Source organism: Camelus ferus, chromosome 20, assembly GCF_009834535.1.
Source record: "Camelus ferus isolate YT-003-E chromosome 20, BCGSAC_Cfer_1.0, whole genome shotgun sequence".
NCBI lineage: Eukaryota > Metazoa > Chordata > Mammalia > Artiodactyla > Camelidae > Camelus > Camelus ferus.
The window spans coordinates 1,416,070-1,435,826 of NC_045715.1; the positions used below are offsets into that span (position 1 = coordinate 1,416,070).

General features: G+C 60.4%; 1 protein-coding gene across 2 annotated transcripts in view; it reads right to left on the bottom strand.

Moving 5' to 3' along the window:
* Positions 1-1,099: 1,099 nt before the first annotated feature.
* GMDS (GDP-mannose 4,6-dehydratase) overlaps positions 1,100-19,757 on the bottom strand; it is a 455,829-nt gene continuing 437,171 nt past the window's right edge. The window contains exons 10-11 of one of the 2 annotated variants that reach the window (XM_032462384.1): positions 1,587-1,655; positions 1,100-1,428 (exon numbers count right to left, since the gene is read on the bottom strand). In XM_032462384.1, the coding sequence (XP_032318275.1) occupies positions 1,366-1,428; positions 1,587-1,655 (132 nt within the window). In that variant the 3' untranslated portion in view covers positions 1,100-1,365. The remainder of the gene's footprint in view (positions 1,429-1,586; positions 1,656-19,757) is intronic. The other variant, XM_032462385.1, reaches the window with a different exon arrangement.

Here is a 19,757-nt window from a genome sequence, read left to right on the forward strand (position 1 = left end):
GCCCACCAGCCCGCCTAGTCCTGGGGCCCAGCCTTTCAGGGACCATCTGTTTCCAATTAGCAGCATCCCGGCTGGGAGAAGGCCCGTCCCGGGGCAGCTCCTGAGACCGGGTGGGCCCGCTCAGGCCCCCTGTTCTGCTCCACCGGAGCCCTGGCCGCCCCTGGCCGGCAGGCTTTCACAGCAACTGGGGCAACCACACAAAGAGCCCTCTTTCCTGCACCAGCCGCTGGAGCCTGGGTCCTCCCCAGATCATAAACCTGCCTCTGAAGACATTCAGAAATAGTTCAGCTGCACTCACAGGAGCATGTGCAAAGGCTGGAATTCCATTTGCCGTAAAGTTTTACTTTCCTTGCAGGGGGAGGGAGGGGGAGAGAGAGTCCTGACCTAATTTGTTCTGGGGCAAGATGCTGCATTTCATGCAGAGGTTTCTACCCGCACACAAACCCTTGCTCGATGCGGAGGGGTCCCGCGCGGGTGTCCACCTGCCTGAAGCTGTACAGACATGCCGGACACATGAGGTCCAAGCCAGGCTCCTGAAGGATGCACTCGGGGAAACCGGATTTCTGATTAACCTGATGCAGTTCACCTGCATGCTGTCTGGCATATATTAGGCACTTAATATAAACAGGTTGAGCGACTAATCAAAATTAGACTTAAAGAGCAATCTAGTAGTGAGAAGAGGTTTGAAGTGAGTCTCGTGTGTAAGACTGGAGACCGCAAGCAAAGGCATGGGTAGCCAGGGGCCTGGCATGGAATCTTCCAGCAATATTTACCCTCCTTCAAGTTCCTTATTCTAACTCCCTCTGTTTCTCAAGCCTTCTTTTGGGATTGTGCGAGCCCTGTGGGTTCTAATGACAGTCGCAGGGACCAGAGCCCATGTGAAGGGTGTGAATGCCGCCTTTCTGCAGGACCTGGGTTTCCAGATAAGCCGCACAGTGGCTTATTGTCACCAGGACAGGAAAGCGACTGTCGCAGGCACAGAGGAGGACTGGCAGGGGCTCCTGCAGAAGGAGCCACTTCACTCCAAGGCATGGTTGTGTTTTCTTTTGGGATTCTCGGGTCCTGCTTTTGTAACTTGTGAAGACAGAGACTGTGTTAATGCTGGTTCACAGAAAGGCCATTTTTAATAAGAAACGAGAAAAATCATTTGAAAGCCCCACGATTTCTGTTGTCTAGTGACATAATTTCAAGTAAAGTGAACTTGTGATTAAAACATCTTGATTTCCAAAGCCGATCAGAGGAGGCCTCGGAGAAAGGAAAGTGGGCAAACCGGATTCAAGTCCCGGCTGCTGCAAACCTCGGCGGCGCCCGCCGGTCGGTCCGGGCGTGGGGAGCGGGCATCAGGCATCGAGCATCGCGGGGCGCTCAGGCGTTGGGGTTGGTCCTCATGAGCTCCACGTCGGCGTCCACCATCTCCCTCACCAGCTCCTGCGGGAGGACGCGGGGCCGCGGTGAGACCAGAGATTCTGCCTCCTCCCACGGGCGCCCCCCACCCGTCCCCGGCCCTCCTGGCCCAGGGCGCCCAGCCGCCCGGCCACCACGTCCCCTCCCGGGCCCGGACCCGAGCGGCCGCGGGGGACACTTACATCAAAAGCGACCCGCGGTTTCCAGTTGAGCTTCTGCCTGGCTTTGGTGCAGTCTCCCTGCAGAAAGTCCTGCGGGCCGGGGGACAGCACGGGTCGGCGGCGGTGCCGGTCCCCTCCCGCCGCGGCGCACAGGCTCCGCGCTTCTCTCCGCGCCGCTCCCGCGGGCCTTGCGTCTCTGGACGCGCGCTCGGCCGCGGGCACGGCGACTGCCACTCCCCACCCGCCCGCCACCGCGTCCCGCTGGCCTTAGTGACTTTCTTTCTGCACCGGGTTGTGAGGCATGCTGCTCCAAGCGCCGTTTTGGATTCGTGCTCGTCTCCCAGCGCAGAGGGATGCGCCCTCCCGCCGCGCCCTCCCTCTCTCCTTCTCCGCAGTGCGCTCCCCTCCTCCTCCTCCTCGCGCCTCCTCCCCTTCCCTCGCCCCCTCCCCTCCCTCGCCTCCTCCCCGACTCCCCTCCACAGGCGCCCCTCTAACCGACTCGGGCGCAACCCACGCCGCGGTCTCCGGACCTCACCGCATCTAGGACACCCACGTGCACGGGAAGAAGCGCGCTCTCCGGGCAGCCCTCCCCCTTGCCGGCCAGGGCGCTGCTCTCCCAGCACTTCTACGCCATTCTGTTCAGCTCCCTTCCTGGGGAATGCTGATCTCGACCCCGACCCCTCAAGACCCACGAAGGAGCCACAGCCTGCACGGGGACACCCGCTCTTCACCAGCCCGCAGCATCCTCCCCCGCGCCCCGGACCAGGGCCCATTTGCTTCCTAAGTCGTTTCTCATTCCAGCTGACAGGCTTTATCAACATGTAAAAAACACATCAAGAAAGGACGTCTCCCAGCACGGGGGGGGGGGGGGGCGCGGCAACCCCCCAGGGCTCCCTGCTTCCCTCCATTTAGGAGGCTTCCGGGGAAGGAGACCAGAGGAGCGCCCGCAGGGCTGCACCGCAGTCCCTGGGCTCTCACAGCTCCTGGGTCCAAGAAGCCGGATGAGAATTTCAAGATGATTCGCAAGAAGAAAGGGAGGAAGAGAGGGAGGGAGGGCGGAAGAAAAAGGAAAGAAAAAGACTTTGAAATGGGCCATTTTGGGCCCTGAGATAAACACTTAGCGAATTTCCCATGTACAAGTGCACTCACCCGACGGTGCCCAAGAGAGGAGGCCTTTAACAGAAGACAGCGGGGGCTCTGAAAACAGGTTGAAATTAAAAGGCCATACACAGTCCACTGGGACATGATTCCAAAGAACAGCCTAGACCAGTGACAAGGACGGTGACACTCAGCTGTACCTGGAAGGCTTCTGCCCCACATTCTCCCCAGGCTCCCCGAAGGTGGACTTGAGGTGGGAAAGGCCGCGGGGGTGGCCAGGCAGCCCGGGTCCTGGCCCCCAGGCCCCCAGGCCCCCAGAGCCACCTTCCCCGCCAAAGGCGTCTGCATCCACTTCTGCACCGTTTGTTTGCCTGAATTCTGCACAGAGAGACCCCAGCCAGCCGCTCCCCCCTCCATCACCCAGCCTCACTTTTCAGGCTCGAATAAATCAAGCTCCCAAAGGCCCTGCATTTCACTGAAGTACTGACTTCCTCTCCAGCCTTAATAATAGTCAAACAAGTTATTTCTGCCGGCCTTCGCAGTCCACATGCAGCGTCTTCAGGAAGAGGAGGCTACAAATATTAACAATGAGCAAGCTAAGATGGTGCTACGTGGAGCTGGAAATCCAAGTGGAAAATCAAACGAGTTTATTTCTCCTTTCCCGAAATAAACGTGTCTACTTCTACAACACTTCTGCTCTGCTGAGAGTCACACACCGATACGCATTCTTTTTCCCCAGAGGGAGCTGTGAAACGTGGCCTCAGGAAGCAACGCGGGGCCTCCTCAGCGCTCCGTGGTCACGCTGGAAGGGGCAGCCTGCTATTCAGTCACCACACCTGCTGTAAGTCCGCCGGCTCTGCAGAGGGGGCTCCGGGCTCCGAACCTCGGCCGGCCGAACCCTAGGACCCGGTGCGCCCGCAGTGTCTGAGCAGGCTTGGGAAGGGCGCTTTGTATTGTAACTCTGTTTCCTGTACTTTTCCACAAGCAGCTTCTGACATAACAACAAGTAGGGAGCTACAGTTAAGGAAAAAGCTCAGACACAGACTTGCTACCCTGCAGGGACTGCAGCGAAACAAGAGACGTACCAGGGAGAGCTCCCAGCTCAGTGCCGAGCCCAGCTCCCCCTGGGCCAAGGGCCTGTCACCCTGAAGTTCAATGAGACAAAGAGGATGAGGTTCTGTGAAAACAGCACGGTGGCCCTCAGCGCCGACTGCTACAAGCTGGCGTCTCGACTGGGCCTGTGCTTTGCCGCGAGCAGCTTTTAGGGAAAGATCAGGACATCCTGGCGTGTTTCACTCTTAACCCCTCCTGAAGGGCTGTCTGACTTTTCCCCGGTGCGTCCTCTAGAGGAAAGGCGTAGGGAACGGTCTGGTCTGCGAGGTCCGGGGCACAGGCCTGGGGTGCCCGTGGCTGTGGCAAGGCCCCTGAAGTCGACATCGGGCCCCCGCCGGCCTGCGGGCACTGTGCTCTCAGGGGTCCGCGTGGGGCCGGAGAGGGCCCGGTGTAGCTTTCCTCTGCATCTTGCAAACCCTCTCCACTAGGGTGTGATCAGCTCTCAGGACGGGATCAGCTCTCAGCTCGTCTGTTCTGCTCTTCCTTCTTTTCTCAAGGTCGAGTTCCTTCCTCGTTTGCAGGCTTGTAGCCCAAGTCTGACAATGGGGCAAAAGCTGAATGAAAGTGAAGAGGTTACGTACAGTTTCCAACATGCACTCTGTGTGCTGGGTGGCCTGGGACTTCTCCGCAGGGGAGACAGTGAGGCTCTGAGCAAGACGGGAGGCATCTCTGTGACTGTGACGCCTCCTACGCCCTGGCTCCTGACCCTCACCGCGGCACGGCTGTGCCTTCGGTGAGCTCCGCGGTTTGAGCGTGTGACTTATGGCTGTCACGTTTGATCCGGGCTCGCTGCGCAGCAGGGCGTGTGTCCAGACGCCCAGAGCCCTTTCGTTGTCCGCAGGCTCCAGGACGACTGATGACTGGTTCGACCTTCAGGGCTTGTCCTCCGATGGCCTTGTCCAGCCTTGAGCCCTGGAGTCCAGGAGCCAGCGGCCAGGGCTGCAAACAGCAGCCTCGTAGGAAGGCGTCTTGCCACAGTGATTTTTCAGGTGTTCCTGGTGGGTGTTCTTGTTATGGTGACCTGATAAAGGGGCCAGACGGAATCCTGGAAAAGCCATCAAGCCCGCTCCTGAGCCCACCGTGGTCCACATAAATCCCGGCCACGCTGCACCCGCATCTTCTGCTCTAAGTCCCTCTCCTCACGTCTCCTTGGGGCCAGTCCATCTCCGTCACGGCAGCAGCACACCTTCAGGGCGCTGGCTGGGCTTCCGTCCCTCCCCTCGTCTCGCTTTATTCTCTTCCTTACTTAGCACACGAGGTCCCTTGGGGACCCACCGCTCTCCCTGAAGCTCCGGTGGGGAGGCTGGTGGGCAGACTGTATCACACACTTTTCCAACACTCACAGACTCATTTCTCATTCTCCCTCTTTGACATGACATTGGGAAAATTCAACATTAGTATTTGCTTCAGCTCACGTGTCTCCTCGGCAGGCCTTCTGGTGAGCTTCGCGGAGGACGTCTGTTCAGGTAGAGAAACGTGTCAGGGGTGTGAGCGCTTTCGCCAGATGTTGTTTCAATCAGTGAAGCATCTTCAAGAATTTAAGCCATGGAGCGTGAGTGGGACCCCACACTCATTTCTTTCCTTCCACTTTCCTTAGAAAAGCAAAACCGAGGAATAGCTGGGGCTCCCAGAGAATAAAAGGATGCCAGAGAGTTTGGTCCCCGATCTAACTTTACACTAACGGAGAGTCAGCAGAAGAGCCTGACTCTCGGGGAAATGCTCCTTTTCAGAAAGACGGGCCTGTGAGCAACAGCGACAAAAAGCCTAGTAAACGGAAACGCACTCGGTCACGGCCTGTCCCAGTCGCGATCCGGGGTACGTGGCGCGGTGGGCAAGGCGGGAAAGAACTGAAGGTGAGGCCGGAATGTCCCCGGCGAGTCTGTGGGCGGTGGTCTGAGCTCTCGCATGCTCACAAGCCTGTCCTTGGATGGAAACCTTCCCAGGGAGGCGGCCAGCCCTCTCCCCTCATACCGCCACTCACAATGAAGGTGAAGCCAGGCCTCCCGTCGTGGCGAGGGTGAGAAGAGACACGGAGGAAACAGCAGGCCGTCCGTCGGCGGGCCCCGGGCTCTCCCGCAGGGAAACCCAGTCTGTCAGTGCAGGCTCCACTGCCCTTGGACGGTGGAGATAAAGCGGCAAAGGGAGCAAACAGAGGCAGAGCCAGAGGCCGAGCTCCGCCCGGGGAGGCGGTCGGGACAGGTGGCCCTGGCTGGTGGCCTCACACCTGAGCCGTGTGTCTGCCCCGGGACGTGCTGCCCTGATCCTGGGAGCGCCTCAGGGCCCTGCGACCCCTCCGTGACCGCACACTGCTGGGCCAGGGAGCACTCAGTTCCAGGCTTGTCCCCTGGAACCGGCAGCTGTGTGTGGCCCGGACACCAGCGCGCTCGCAGAGCTTCCTGGGAAAGTGAGCGAGGGCGTCGCTGCCCGACGCGCCCATCTGCGAGGCAGGAGCCGCTCTTGCTCTGCGAGGGAGAGCCCAGCCCGCGTTTACAGGGCAGCCCTCCTCCTCCACATCTTCTTTTTTCACTTGTGTCTAGAGGTGTGGCAGCGGAAGAGAAATGCAGGTAGGGAAGGGGAAGAGACAGAGACACAGGACTAAACGCACCGGTTGCCTTTTAAACAGAGTTTTAAAAAGTATCCTAGAGAAAGCTTTCAGGCAGGCTTGCCCGAGACAGGAGAGGTGAGTTCGGGGTGCGTCCCCTGCAGAGGGGACGCTGTGCGGCCCCCGGGACCAGCCTCTCTCCCCAGCCGTCGGCCCCGAGGCTGCCGTCAGCTTTCCTGGGACAGAGGCGCAGGCCCGGGGCCGCCCCGTCCAGCCCGCAGGCCTCTGGGGCTTGTCCGGTTCTCCAGGCTCAGGTCTGAGCGCACGGGGCGGAGGAACCGAAGCCCGGCCCAGTAGCTTTGGGAGCTGCCTACGTGCAGGTGGGCGCTAAGCGGCTGCTTTACATACAATAAGCAAATGAGGTTTGGGGAGCAGCCTTGCACACACATCTGGGGCCACACTCCCCGCCCACCCAGAGTCTGCCACCAGTGCAGCGCCGGCTTCTCGGCTCTCTCTACTCTCGACCCCCGGCGCTCACAGGAGCACCCCAGGGAGACGGGAGCGAGTGCTGAACCGGACTCGGTCCTGATTCCCGCCCCATCTTCGCTCTCCCCAGCAGATGCGGGGTGACGCACAGTGGCACTGCAGGGCCGGCTTGTGAAAGGGAGATAAGATTATTGCGACCTCAGCGTTCCAGGCTTCAAAGCCGCCGCCTCTGTCGGGAATTACTGGTTGCTGTTAATAACTAGATGGGGGTGTGGAGATTACCCACGCTGGTCGGAGGCGGTGAAACCCCGCGGAAAAGAGATAAAGCGCCTTTAAGTGGCCCAATTAAGGTGGGCGGGGGCTCTGGTGCACGAGACCTGGAGGCTCTTCCTCCGTGCTTGCTGCCCCCAGCAGCCCCGTCCGCCCATCAGCTGATTAAACCCCAGACAACTGAAATGCAACTCGAGAGATCCTGTATCTGCCCCGGTGGCCTCTCCCCAGGGATGACACACCAGCGCCAGCGCAGCCCCGTCGGGTGGGGGCGGCTCTGCGGGGCACGCGCCCTCACCTGGGGACCCACGCGCACGAGGTGAAGGCGGTTTTCCTCAAGCTTGTTCCTTTCCAGTTGTCAGGAGACCTACTCCACCCCTTAGAAAGCCCCCTGCACCGTCCGCCGGCCTTTGAACACGAGTAAAGGAGAGTGTAAGCAGCACGAGCGCTTCTGCAGCAGACGGGGGGCCTGCCTTCGGGTGCTTTGTAACCTCCACAGTACATCGACCGGGTCACTCAGATCCAAGGAACCTCACTTCAGTAAGCCTCCCCCCCTCCAGCCACCGTCCTTCTCCACAACCAAGACAGAAACGCCATGGCTCGGTCATGCCAGCGTACGCTCGCTCCGTAACTTTTTAAACAATTCTAGGCCTAACCAGGCCACTGCCCACCCCAGAATTTCTGTTTCTGGTTGTTTCTCTGGGACTTTCGCAGTTGAGAAGTAATTAAGGCAAGCACTGTGACGTTTGTTAGTAAAGTTTTGGAGCGGTGGGGAGGAATGGCAAGTTAGGACGAACCTTCAGGTTTGCTGTGACCCCTTCATCCGCTCGCTTGGCTTCCCACTCAGGGGGCAGCTTCAGGCTGCCGGGCACCTTCACTGCGCGGTTCCCTGGCACCTTATATTTTCTATCTTTGTGAGAGAAACAGTGCCCAAACCCCAACGCACCTGGAGAGAGATTTAAACCAAACAACCTGACTAGCGCCACAGAGCCATGTAGCGGGAGGGCTGGGCCGGCAGCCAGGATGTCTGGTTCCGGGTCCAGCACTCGCACTGCTCAGCAGGACAGACCCCCCCGGACGTGCCACGAGCAGCATGCTTTACGTCCTCGACCTGAGCAGCAAGGAGGTGTCGATCCAGAGGGGTCGGCGCAGGCTGCTCGCTGCCGGACAGCAGAGCCGGGCAGAAGAGAGGCACATGCGGGTCCAGCGGGACTGGGGCCCTACAACAGGCAGCCGACGTGGCGGTGGGATCGCGGCTTCCCGGAGAGGGCAAGGAGCCCCAGGGATGCTCTTCCGCCGACAGGTACGTGTGTGTCAGAGTGGCCCCGGCCGCACGTTCACATCTGCGCACTCCCCTCACGCACACATTTTATCCAAGTAACAAAGCTGCCTTGGCACCGGAGACAGAGGCACCACTGGGGACGCCTGCTGTGTCTGTGGCTCGGCCACGGAGCTGTGTGGCCTTGGCGGAATTTCTTAGCAAGGCTTAGCCTCAGAGTCTGGGGACGGGGAAACACCACCCTCCTGGCAAGGCCGTTGTGAGAGTTCACGGTCACACGTGGAAAGCAGCCAGCACTGCTTCTGACTCGTCACGAGGTCTGAGGGCACAGGCTCAGCTGGAGACGAGGGAGGCCCGTGGGAGGTGGAGGCGGCCTGGACGGGGGTGTGGAGAGCATGCAGAGGTGAGAAGGGGGCGAACGGGGGCCGTTCTGGAGGAAGCGAAGACGGGGACTTGCTGAGGGACAGTGGGGGAAGGATTCGGGGAGGACGCCCAGGGCGCTTTCAGAGTCATCCTCACTGACAAGGGTCCCAGCAGAGTCCGAGTGTAACACGTCGTCACACCACGCCAGACACAGAGACCTCTCATCTTCATGATTACGAGACAGACTCATTCAGAAGATGGCTTTGTAACACCACCCACCATCTCCTCATCGCTCCGAGCAACGTGCTGTCTTGTTCTGAATCTTGATTTGATGGCGGCGGTTTTAGGGGAGAAGTCTGGCGACTCCGAGAAGGTAGCTGGCTTCCACAGTCCTGCTGCCTGTGTTCCTTCGAGTGGAAGGAAGGCCCCCACCTCCCCCCACAACTGAGGTGGCAGCCTCTCTGGGCCTGCGGCTGAGCGAGGAAAGGGTTAAGCCAGGCTGTGTCCAGTGTGCCCGCCGGCACGTCCCTTCAGTCCACGGCTGCGGCAGGAGGAAGTGTGGGGGGTGGCCTTTCACACGACATCATAAAAGCCTGATTTACCGCAGCCACCAAACATCTAGAAAATCACACGCTCTCAGGAAGACGCAGTGGGAGGTGGCCAGGGCCTCTGATGGAGGCAGGCGTGGGGACCATGCGCGACACCTGCACGGTGACCCTGGCAGCTGCTCGGTCTGCGCCGGGGGGCCCTCGTGGACAGGCCAGGGCCCCAGCTGTGCACGGCCCACAATGGAGAGTGGCTGCTGTGTCCGCGGATGAAACAGAGTGGGGTCCACTCCGCCAGCCTGCCTGAAACCACACTTCTGTGCGTGTGGAAGTGTCCTGCACAGGAGGGCTCTGCCCAGATGTGGGGGGGGGGGTCACTGGCCACAGAAACGTGGGGATTGCCCCCTGCACGGGCTGCCCAACCCCCAGCCGCAGGGCAGCACCCACTTCCGCCGCCCACTGTGGAGCGAGTCCACGCCCGAGATGTGCTGTCGTCCGTCATGAGCAAGGGGCTGGGAGGTGACGCAGGAGAGACGCTCGAGGAAACGAGGGGTGGACTCCTGGCACCTCCAGGAACCGTCTCAGGGACACCTGTGCCTTGTTCCTCGTGCTCAGTAACCTGATGAAGCCGCCGACGCGCAGGTGCGCTCTGCGAACAGATGCCAGAGAGGCCCAGGGGGTCCCAGCATTCTGGCCACGTCCAGGCCACAGAAGCTGCTGGCAGAGGAAGCGGCTCCTGAGGCCGCCCTTTCCCAGGGTGCAGCCCGACTCTCCCGGGACCCGGCGGGGACAGCGGGCAGCGGAAGGCGAGGCCCTGTGGTAACTGCAGCACCCCTCACTCCCCTGCGCAGAGAGGGATCGCGGGACGAGAACGCAAAGTCCCCTTCCCGAGCGCGGCTTACCCAGCGCCTCTCAGCCCCGCTCTGCACCTCCCGAGGGATCCTCGCCCTCCAAGACGGCCGAGGCCACAGCCAGTCCTGCCCCAGTGGCCTCAGCCCTGCACTCCCGGCTTTGCTCCCGAGTGGAGCTGGGTGAGGGCAGGTGACCCGGAGGGAGGCCTCCCTGGCCAGGCCACGCACCTCTGCCCAGGGGGTCCGGCACACGCGCCCCGTGCAGCCGCGCGTGGGTGTCCACGCAGGGGGTGCGGGTGGAGGCCGCCTGTGGTGAGGGAACTGAGCTTCAGACGCTCATTCCCATGAGGGCAGCCCTGGACGCCTGGGAGCAAGGCCACGAGCAGCCAGGCTCTGCCAGGGCCCAGGGACCTCGGGCTGTCAAGTGGACACTCGGGGTCCCCTGCTTCCCAAGGCTGCATGCCATGATGGATGCCTGATCGTGAATCACAGTGCAAATGGGAGACAGTTCCCATGGGCCCGCTGCCCTGCTGAAGGCCGCTCCCGTGTCAGGAGGCCTCTGCTCGGCCTTAAAAGAGGTCCCCTCTGCGTGGACACAGCCCCCCACCCACTGCGGGCTGAGGATGGGGCTCCTGGCTGTCGGGACGGGGACGCCTAGAGCCAGGGTGCTCATTCTCCCACCTCCCCCGGGGACTCCCACAAACTGTGGGCTCTGTCAACAGTGGACGTGGTGGACCCTGGGCCAGGCCGAGCGGTCTGCACCTCTGCAGGGTCCTCAGAGAGTGTCCGAGAGTCACCTCCTCAGACCACACGCACTCCGAGGGCAGGGACAGTGTCTCCTCAGCCGGGGTCCCCAGCCTGGCTGTTTCTGGGAACAGGGTGGGCGTTACAAGGGAAAGCGCCCCTTCTCCTCCTCCAAGGAGCCTGGCCACCCAGCGTGCGCTGGACACTCCACTCCCACCCACCCCAGCTGGCCTCTCGCTTCCATTACTCCTGTCTCAAGGGCTCCCAAGTTGCTTCAATGAGGCAGGTGGAGCCCACGAACGTCCCTTAAAATGCTGAGCAAGAACGGGGAGGGCACCCTGGAGAGGAGCCCCTGGAGGTCACGGTCTGACCTGGCTTAGCCCACTGGCTCCCAGGGCTCGTCCCCTAAATCCATCCAGCCCCCAGCTGCCCGGGCAGGCATCCCGCTGGGTGGGCCTGACTCCCCGCCTCCTGCCGGTCCTCCCTGGACACCCCTTCGGCTGTGCAGACCAGGCCCAGCAGGCCCATGCCTGCAGCCTCGTCCAAGGATGTGAGGACATGTGGCCCTTCCCGTGACCAACCCCAGGAGGGCTCCCACCAGCCAGGTGACACCTGGCCCCTCGAGGGGACATGGGAGCTGTGGTTGCCTGTGGATGCCGCACAGCCATTCTGTCCTGGTACTGCGGCCGTGACCGGGGGCCCTTCAGCTCCACTGGACGCAGCATCTGACTCTGCCGCACCGCCCCAGACCCCCCGCCCAACGCAGACCCCACCGAGCAGGGAACCAAGCCCCCAGGACTCTGGGCTTTGACGCCGACTGTCCTTTGCTCCCGGTTTCCTCACCACCTTGTGCTCCCCCCAGGTTCCCTGGTTGGAATTCTATCCATTTTACCAGAGCAGCTAAAACCCTGACTTGGGGTCAGTGTGCTGACACCCGGGCCGCTGCTCTGACCCCAGCCAGTACCAGGGCAGGAGACTGGAGCCCCCACTTCTAGTGATCCTGGTGGTCTGGTGGGCACAGTCCCAGGCTCCAGTGTCTTCTCTTGGTGCCACGGCTGCCCTGGTGCCACCGTCTGGGTGGAAATTTCCAGATGGTGCAACCACAATCAGGCATGCACCCCGGGGCCTCTGAGCCCCACACCCCGTCCCTTCCGTTGCCTCCACATACGACGTGCCTTCACCCACCACACCGCGATTCTCCCCCTCAGCTTAGCGCCAGAGACACGCCCACTCTCAAGTGAGGGTGCCGTGGGGCCCTGGGTCCTGATCACTGCACTTCCTCCCCCACCCAGATCAAGTGAAATCGTATCTCGCCCCCTGGCAGGGCCCGTGAGGTGTGTGGGGGCTTCCTGCACACTCCCTCAGTACATACACCTGCTCCCTTTCCGGCTGTGTTGTCACCATTAGCTCCCCCGCCGCCCCTGCCAGCCTCTCCCAGGGGTTTAAAGTCATGGTCGGTGTAGCTCCCTCGCCTACCTGTGCCCACGTCATTCACCCCCAAATCTTTCCCAGACGCCAGTGTTCGGGTCCTCCTTTTGCGGCCTCAGGTCACGGACACTTGCGTGATGAGATGAGGAACCACCCCCACGCCCGTCACAGACCGGCGCCCTGCCCCCCGGGGACCCTGCCCATTCCCCCACAGAAATCTCTACCACTCGCCAAATAAAGTCCCAGCTCTTGCTCTGACTTTCAGAATCTTTGACAATTTGATCCCAACCTGTTTTATCAGGTTTGTTTTCCAGTCCTCTCCGACCACACTCAGGACACGTGGGATTAACCACGGAGCAGGCAGGTACACAGGGCTCCCCGCCTTCCTGTAGCCAGAAACTCAGCAAAGACGACGGCTCGAATGCCCCCACGTCCCGGGTTCTGGGCTTTGGACATACAGCTAAACGCCCTGGGGCCATGTGGAGGTCAGCTCACAGCCGGGCCCCAGAGAGCCCGTCAGGTGGTCAGTCTGCCTCCTACAGACCACGCGGACACTCCCCCGGGCACAGGCGGCCAGGCCCGGTCCCGCCCTGTCCCTCCTGGCTTGGCGGCAGTGCGGACGGAGGGGCCGAGCTCTGCGTGAAGGTGTCACGACCTGGCGGGGCTGCGGGGTAGATGCCAGAGGGTGAGGAGCTTGATTCTGACCAGGGACTGCAGAGGGGGCCGGTCCAACGTGCGGTTGTAGAGTTTACTTCCTCAGCTTCTCTCTCTACCAAAGCCTTGAACTTACAGAACATCTGACCTGCTACGTCGTGTGGAAAACGGAAGGACATTCAGAGTGAGCAAGGGTGCTCCGCAGAAGCAGGAAGTTCCCAGAAGCTGGGTCATTCGCAGAGATGCTGGGAGAGGCGCCGGGCTCCTTTGGTCTGGCCTGTGCCACCAAGAATTTAGGCAGCTTTTTAAAAAATTTAAAAAACAGGACATCCCCAGTAGGCGGAAGGGTCCGGGAGCATCCTGGGGCCGAGACTTAGCTCCAGAGACAAAGCACAGCACCTCTGGCTGAGCAGAGGACAGGCGGGAGATGGGCGGGAGACCAAGGACTGTGGCTCGCCCGCAGGGTCGCTAGCGGGGTCAGTGGGGGGTTAAGGGGATGGAGGTGCGAGACCAGGCTCTGCCGAGTACGGGGTCTGGGGTCCGCCTGGAAGGATCATGGAAACCTTCTCAGGCCGCGGTGGGGAGGATGAGCAACTCCTTCTCAGAAGGCCCCAGACTCCACGGGACACCCCCCTACCTCAAACCCTCCCCCGAGGACCAGCCCGGACCCCCCTGCCCCGTCCGGCTTCTGGGGGCGCAGGGGCTGTTGCTATCGCTGCAGTGCCCGCCGTGGTGGAGAAGCCCCGTCAAGTCCATTAGCGCCAGGCCCGGGCCCAGCAAAGACGCTGCCGCAGCGAGGCCCCCAGGACACCTGCTGAAGAGGGACCTCATCCTTGCTTTGAGCTCTTCCCCTGATTTTCGAGGACAGGCCTCTCTTGTCAGGGTGTTCCTACCACGGCTCTGTGGCAGTGACGGCACCGGCAGAATGGCTGTTCTGCAGGGAAGAGCTCAGAGGGAAGGGCCCCGGATGGTTCTCGTGTACCAGCACGTTTCGGCGTCTCCTCTGACCTGAAGAAAACCCGGAGCTGCTCACTTATTTTGAACTGTCCTCGGAGCAGCGTCAGCGACGTGGGAGGTGCCGCGATGTTTTATGTCACCGCTCGAGGGCGGCAACCCGAGGTGTGGCCTAACGTCACCGCTGGCAGCACAGCGCTATCGCTCTCACAGGAGAAACGTGGGGCGGGCAACGGTTCTGCTGAGCCCGAAAGCCTTGGTGTCAGAGCGAAGCACAGTTCTGGACGCATGTGAAGAATGTGCAGTTACATTCCCCTCTGCTCCTTCAGCGCCTCCCCAGTGAATGCGCAGAGCTTGCTCTGCACAGAGAGCCATCAGACCTCGGCCCTAGTTCCCACTCCCAAATGATGAAACGTCACAGCTATTAGCAAATTTAAGTGAAAGCATTTTCATTAAAATAGCTGCATTTTATAGGTCAAAGTGTAAAAATACTGTGGGAACCATCGGCTGTGGCCTCTGTGTTTAATTTCTCTGCTGGTCGTGCCAGAGACCTGCTGATAAAGGCTCAGAAACATGAACAGCCTCCTCACAGCTCCTCCGTGAGCTTGTTCTGAATTATCTCTGAATTTCCAGATATAATGGCCGAAAAGGCAACACCACAAAATCAGGAACAGAGAACATGAGATTAATTTTAAGGCATCCTTTTTAAATACAGATATGTGATTTATAAGTGTTATTTTTAAAAAAGCATTGACTTCAAATGTTGTCTGCAAAAGACCACTCCCATGCTAGGTTTCAGGTTTTGCTGAAAATCACTTCCACGGGGCTGGGTTTCCGGGTGTGGGACGCCGTGACGCCTTCTCAGGGGCAGACTGGGGGCAGGGTCTGCTGCCGGCGGGGCACACCGTCCGCCAGGCTCACCCTGCCAGGCTTCAAGGACGCGCCACTCCCTTCTTAGCAGATGGGGGAACTCGGGCTCAGACGTCAATTCAGGGGTCACCCATCTGGCAGTTACTCGGCCTCTAAGCCTAACCCACCATCTGATGGTGGTGGCATCACACAGGTGACGCTGTGCACGCCACCTTCCGTGGAGCACATTTGAGGGTGCGTTTCCGTCTCCTGGTGAGCCCCCCGTCCAACCACGATTCCCAGAGGAGTGAAGTCCTGTCACCGCACCTGCACAGGGAAGCACGTTACACACGCGCAGTCGCAGCAGGTCCAGCTGGCGCCTTCCTCACCGCAGCGCAGCTGCGCGGCAAAGGGCCCCGCCTCCTTTTGCCACATTCCAGCTCCACCCAGACAAGGGCCGGTCACCCTCGTGACCCTCCCAGCCACCTCTTCCCTGCACTGGAGGGAAGTTTACCGCGTCCTCTCTAGACATTTCTGTGTTGCTCCGGTGCTATCCCTGGGATGGAAGGTCCCGCCAGCTCTTTGAGAAAACAGTGCTAACCTGTCTTGTTCCCTCATGCAGGTGGCGGGCTCCTGGTTTCAGAAGTGTTTTCTAGACGTGCCTTCCAGGCCCCCTAGGAAGGACAGAAAGGCCCTCCCGGCGCGTCTCCTGGCCGGTGGCGCTGACCCTCACCCCCTGAAAGGGCCCGAGTGGCTGCCCGGCTGTCTGACCGGCTCTGAGGCCGCAGCGGTGCCCATCCCTGCCCACTGAGCGGAGACTGGTGTGAACACCACCAGCAAGGCGCCCAGAGCTCAAACCGTGGAGGCGGCTGCACCCCCAAAGGCAGGAGGGCAGGTGGGCTCTGCCCTGGCCCAGCAGCTCCTCTCTGGGTGCATCCACGTGCCAAGAAGACAGCCGGGGACACGCCGTCTCCTCCTGAACGTGGAAGTGGCTCCTGGAAGGGCCGGCCCCTCCCAGTGCCCCCAGACGGCTCGTTCCAGGGGCTCCTTGCACCCCGGCAGCACCCCGCAGAGCAGGACGCAAGCACAGAGGGGAACCTCTAGCCTCACTGCCTCTAACTAAGTGCCTTAAAGGACTGCGACAGTCCTATTAGACTGAGAGAGACGCGAACACGCATGAACGGAGCAGGAAAATGCTCAGAGGCCCCCGTGCCCTCTGGGGCAGAGCGGGGGCACCAGTGAGGACGGGGGCTCCCCCGGCCCCTTGCGGGACAAAATCCGGGCCTGGGCTCAGCAGGGCTGGGCCGCAGGGGCACCGCACCTGAATCGGTCTGGTCTTGCTGGGCCTCGCCACCTCCACCAGCGCTCCCGGCCCTCAGGTCTGGTCGGGCAGGCGGCCCTGGGCCTGCTGGGGCACCTAGGCCGCGGCCCACACTCACCCCTGGCCTGTTCTCGCGGTGTCTGAGCTCACACCTGTTCCCCAGGTTAGGACACTCAGGGACGGGCTGGGAAAGTCAGGCAGATCGGGGCCCCCGAGCGCGCTGCGGGCCTCACGCACCAACCTGACGACGTGCGGCATTTCTGGTCCTTGCAGGGAGGGACCGGGAAGGGAAGGGAAGGAGGCCCCCCTCAGATGCTCCAGGAGCCTCCATCTCTGGGTCCTGGGCCACCAGGGCTCCGACGACGCTGAGCGCACAGCCACCCGGCAGTGCTAGGCCGTGGGGTACGGCTGCGGCCAGGGGCTAGGACACACCGGGTCTCATACCCAGAGGCCACCCCCACCACTCCCCGCTCTGACCCCGCAGGAAGTGACCCCACCGTGGGCCTTTACTTAGGGTCACACGGTGTGACCGTCAGCTTCCAGGTTTCTGCGGTGACCTCTCGGCGCCTACTTGTGGGTCTCTGGCTGGAGGCTGGGCCTCAGGGATTGGGGGGAGGGTGGACAGCACGGGTGTTTGGGGGTCTGCAGTCCTGGCCACCTCGCCGACACGGTGTCCACCCTGCCTGCCTGCACCGTCACCGCGCAACGCCCTTCTCCCGAGCACGCAGCGCCAGAAGCCACGCGCTCACCTGCTACCCTCCGCACCGACGGCTACGTCTCGTCGCGGACAGTGACCGTCACAAACCTTCGCCGGAGGGCCAAGTGCTAGAACCAGTGGCGGGAGGTCAGGAGAGGCTCTCCCGGGAGGCCCACGCTTGAGAAACTGCAGGTTTGCTTTCTGGCCGCCCAGACACCGCCGACGGGCTCCCTTCGTCCACACTCCGTGCATCCCTCCTGCGTGTTGGACGGGCACAGGCTGACACACACACACACACACACACACAGCTGGTCACCCGAGGCTCAGTGCCCCCATCACTCCAGGCTTGTGGGGCCTCCTTCTCTCCCTCCTCGGGCAGCCGGGTCACTGCCCACCAGGGCTCCTGGCCTCCCTGCCTCTCCCCCGGCCTGTGCACTCAGCTCAGTCTCCTGCGGGTCCTAACGCGCGGTCCTCTGACCCTGCAGGTGTCAACCCTGATGTGCTCCACTGGGGCCACTTCTCATCTCTGTCTGACTCATTCTTAGAACCTGTCTGATTCAGACTGGCCTGTGGTCCACTCCAGGAAAGAAGATTCATTTTTCCTTTTCTCCAAGATCTAAGCTGGTGCTGTGCTTTTAATGGAACGTCAAAAATAGCTGCAAAAGACACAAATAAATGGAAACTCACCCTGTGTTCGTGGATTCAAGGGCTTCCCATGTCAAGATGGCAGCACCACCCAGAGACGCCTACACGCCCAATGCCATCCCTGTTAAAACTGCAATTTTTGGGGCAGATATAAGACTCCATCCTAAAACTCACGGGTTTGGGAATAGACAAAAGAATCTTGAAAAAAAGAACAAAGTTGGAGGTCTCACACTTCCTGACTTCCAAACTTACGACTGAGCTATGCTAGTCACAGCGGTGTGGTGCTGGCAGAAAGACAGACAAACACACCAGGGGGATGGAACAGAGATTCCAGAATTAAACCCTTGCATGTACGAGCAACCACTTTTCAACAAAGGCGCCAAGACCATTCAGTGGGGAAAGGACAAGCGGCCGAAAAGCCGGACAGTCCACACGCAACAGAATGAAGCTGGACCTGACCTTACACCGCTTACAAAAATCAACTCATCATGGATGAGGGATCTAAGCCTTAGAGCTAAACTTACAAAACTGTTAAGAGAGAACATAAGGGAGAAGGCTTGTGACCCTGGATCTGGCAGCACATTCTTGGATATGCCACCAAAAGCACAGGCAATGGTGCACGGGACCACGCCCAAACTTGAAGCTTCTGTGCATCAAGGGCACAAAGAGCAGGGTGCAAAGGCAGCCGTGGGAGAAAGTGTCTGAAAGTCACGTGTCTGATAAGGTCCAGAACATACAAGGGACCCGCAGAGCCCAGCAGTGAAACACACGTCCTGAGTGAAAAAGTGGGCAAGGACTCGAACAGACGTTTCCTCCAAGACACGCGAACAGGCAACAGCAGGTGAGAGCTGCTGACACGCACGGACACACCAGCCACGGGTGCCGCTGCTTCTCGCCCACGGGACGGCCACTCAGAAATGATAAAGGTGTTGATGAGGGCGTGGGGGTACTGTCGGGGCAGCCGCTGCGGAAAACCGCGTGGAGGCTCCTCAGAAAAGTAAAAGCAGAACTAAAATGTAACCCAGCAGTTCCACTTCTGGGTGTCTGTCCAAAATAACCGGAGGCAGGGTCCTGAGCAGACATCTGTGCGCCCACATTCACAGCAGCTGAGGGCGGAGCCACCCCAGCGCCCACCCACAGGCGACAGACACAGAGTGAGGCGTGTGCACACAGTGGAGTCCTACGCAGCTTTGAAAAGGAAGGAAACCCTGACACCTGCTACAACGTGGAAGGACCCTGAGCACACGACGCTCAGCCAGTCGCAAAAAGACAAAAACCGCACGGTTCCAGTCCTGTGAGGTCCTAGCGTCCCTGGATCCACAGAGAAGGGGGGGGCGGTGCTGGCCAGGGGCCGGGGAGGGGCTGGACGCCGACCTGCAGCCGGGACGTGGAAGAGCTCTGGGGAGGGGGTGTGGCGGTGGTCTCCCAACAGCGCGGACGTAGCCAGCCCCACTGAGCCGTACGCTTGCAAACTGGTCAGCACGGTAAAATGCGTGTGTGTTTTGCCACAATAAAAAAACTCCATCAATGCTCAACTTAAAAATAAACAAACCACTGAATAAACACAGCAATGAACACTGACGCTCCTTTAACTTTCAGAAGGTGTCCCCCAGCCACTTCTCCAGCGGGCATCGGAGCCTTAATTTCTGCGTCGTGAGAACCTAGTGCGGTGCTGGTCCCACCGTGAGGCTGAACATGCAGAGCTGCTGAAGCGCACGGGTGACTGCGTGACTCTCACTGCTCTTTCAAACTTCCGAAGCCGCCCAGCTGACTATCTCAGGCTCAACTGACACATGTAAATCTTTCTTAAGTGAAGAATTTTCAAATGTAAGTAAAATATTCACACTAGTTTTTTTTTTTTTTTAAGGTTGAAATCCATTTTCAACACAAAACTAGAAAGGAGGGTGTAAAGACTGTCCATATACATCGCCCGAGAGCGTTTTATTTGGCCGATGGGTAGGTCATTGTGGTGACCGACAGCGTCACAGTCAGGGTCACAACCTGACGTCCAGGACACCCTGACGCCCAGCTCACTTACGAAGAGACTGACAAAGGAGTTCGGAAGCTGGACTGAGGCTGCACAGACGCTGCGAGGCGGCACTCGAACCCTGGGCGCCCGACCCCGGCACCCCAGCCGTGTGACATCTGCCCAATCCATGAGGTGGAAGCTCTTCTTTCTTCTTCGCGCAGGCGAGCTGCCTGCACTCACGGGACTGTTCGACACGGCCCTGGCCACTGTCCAGATAAAGGCGACTCAAACCTTCCAGCACCTTGCGAGCCAGCGTCACCTCGCCGCTGGTGCTGGAGCTCTCAAGTGGCCTGGGGACAGCCTCCACTTCGCGAGGTGGCGTCT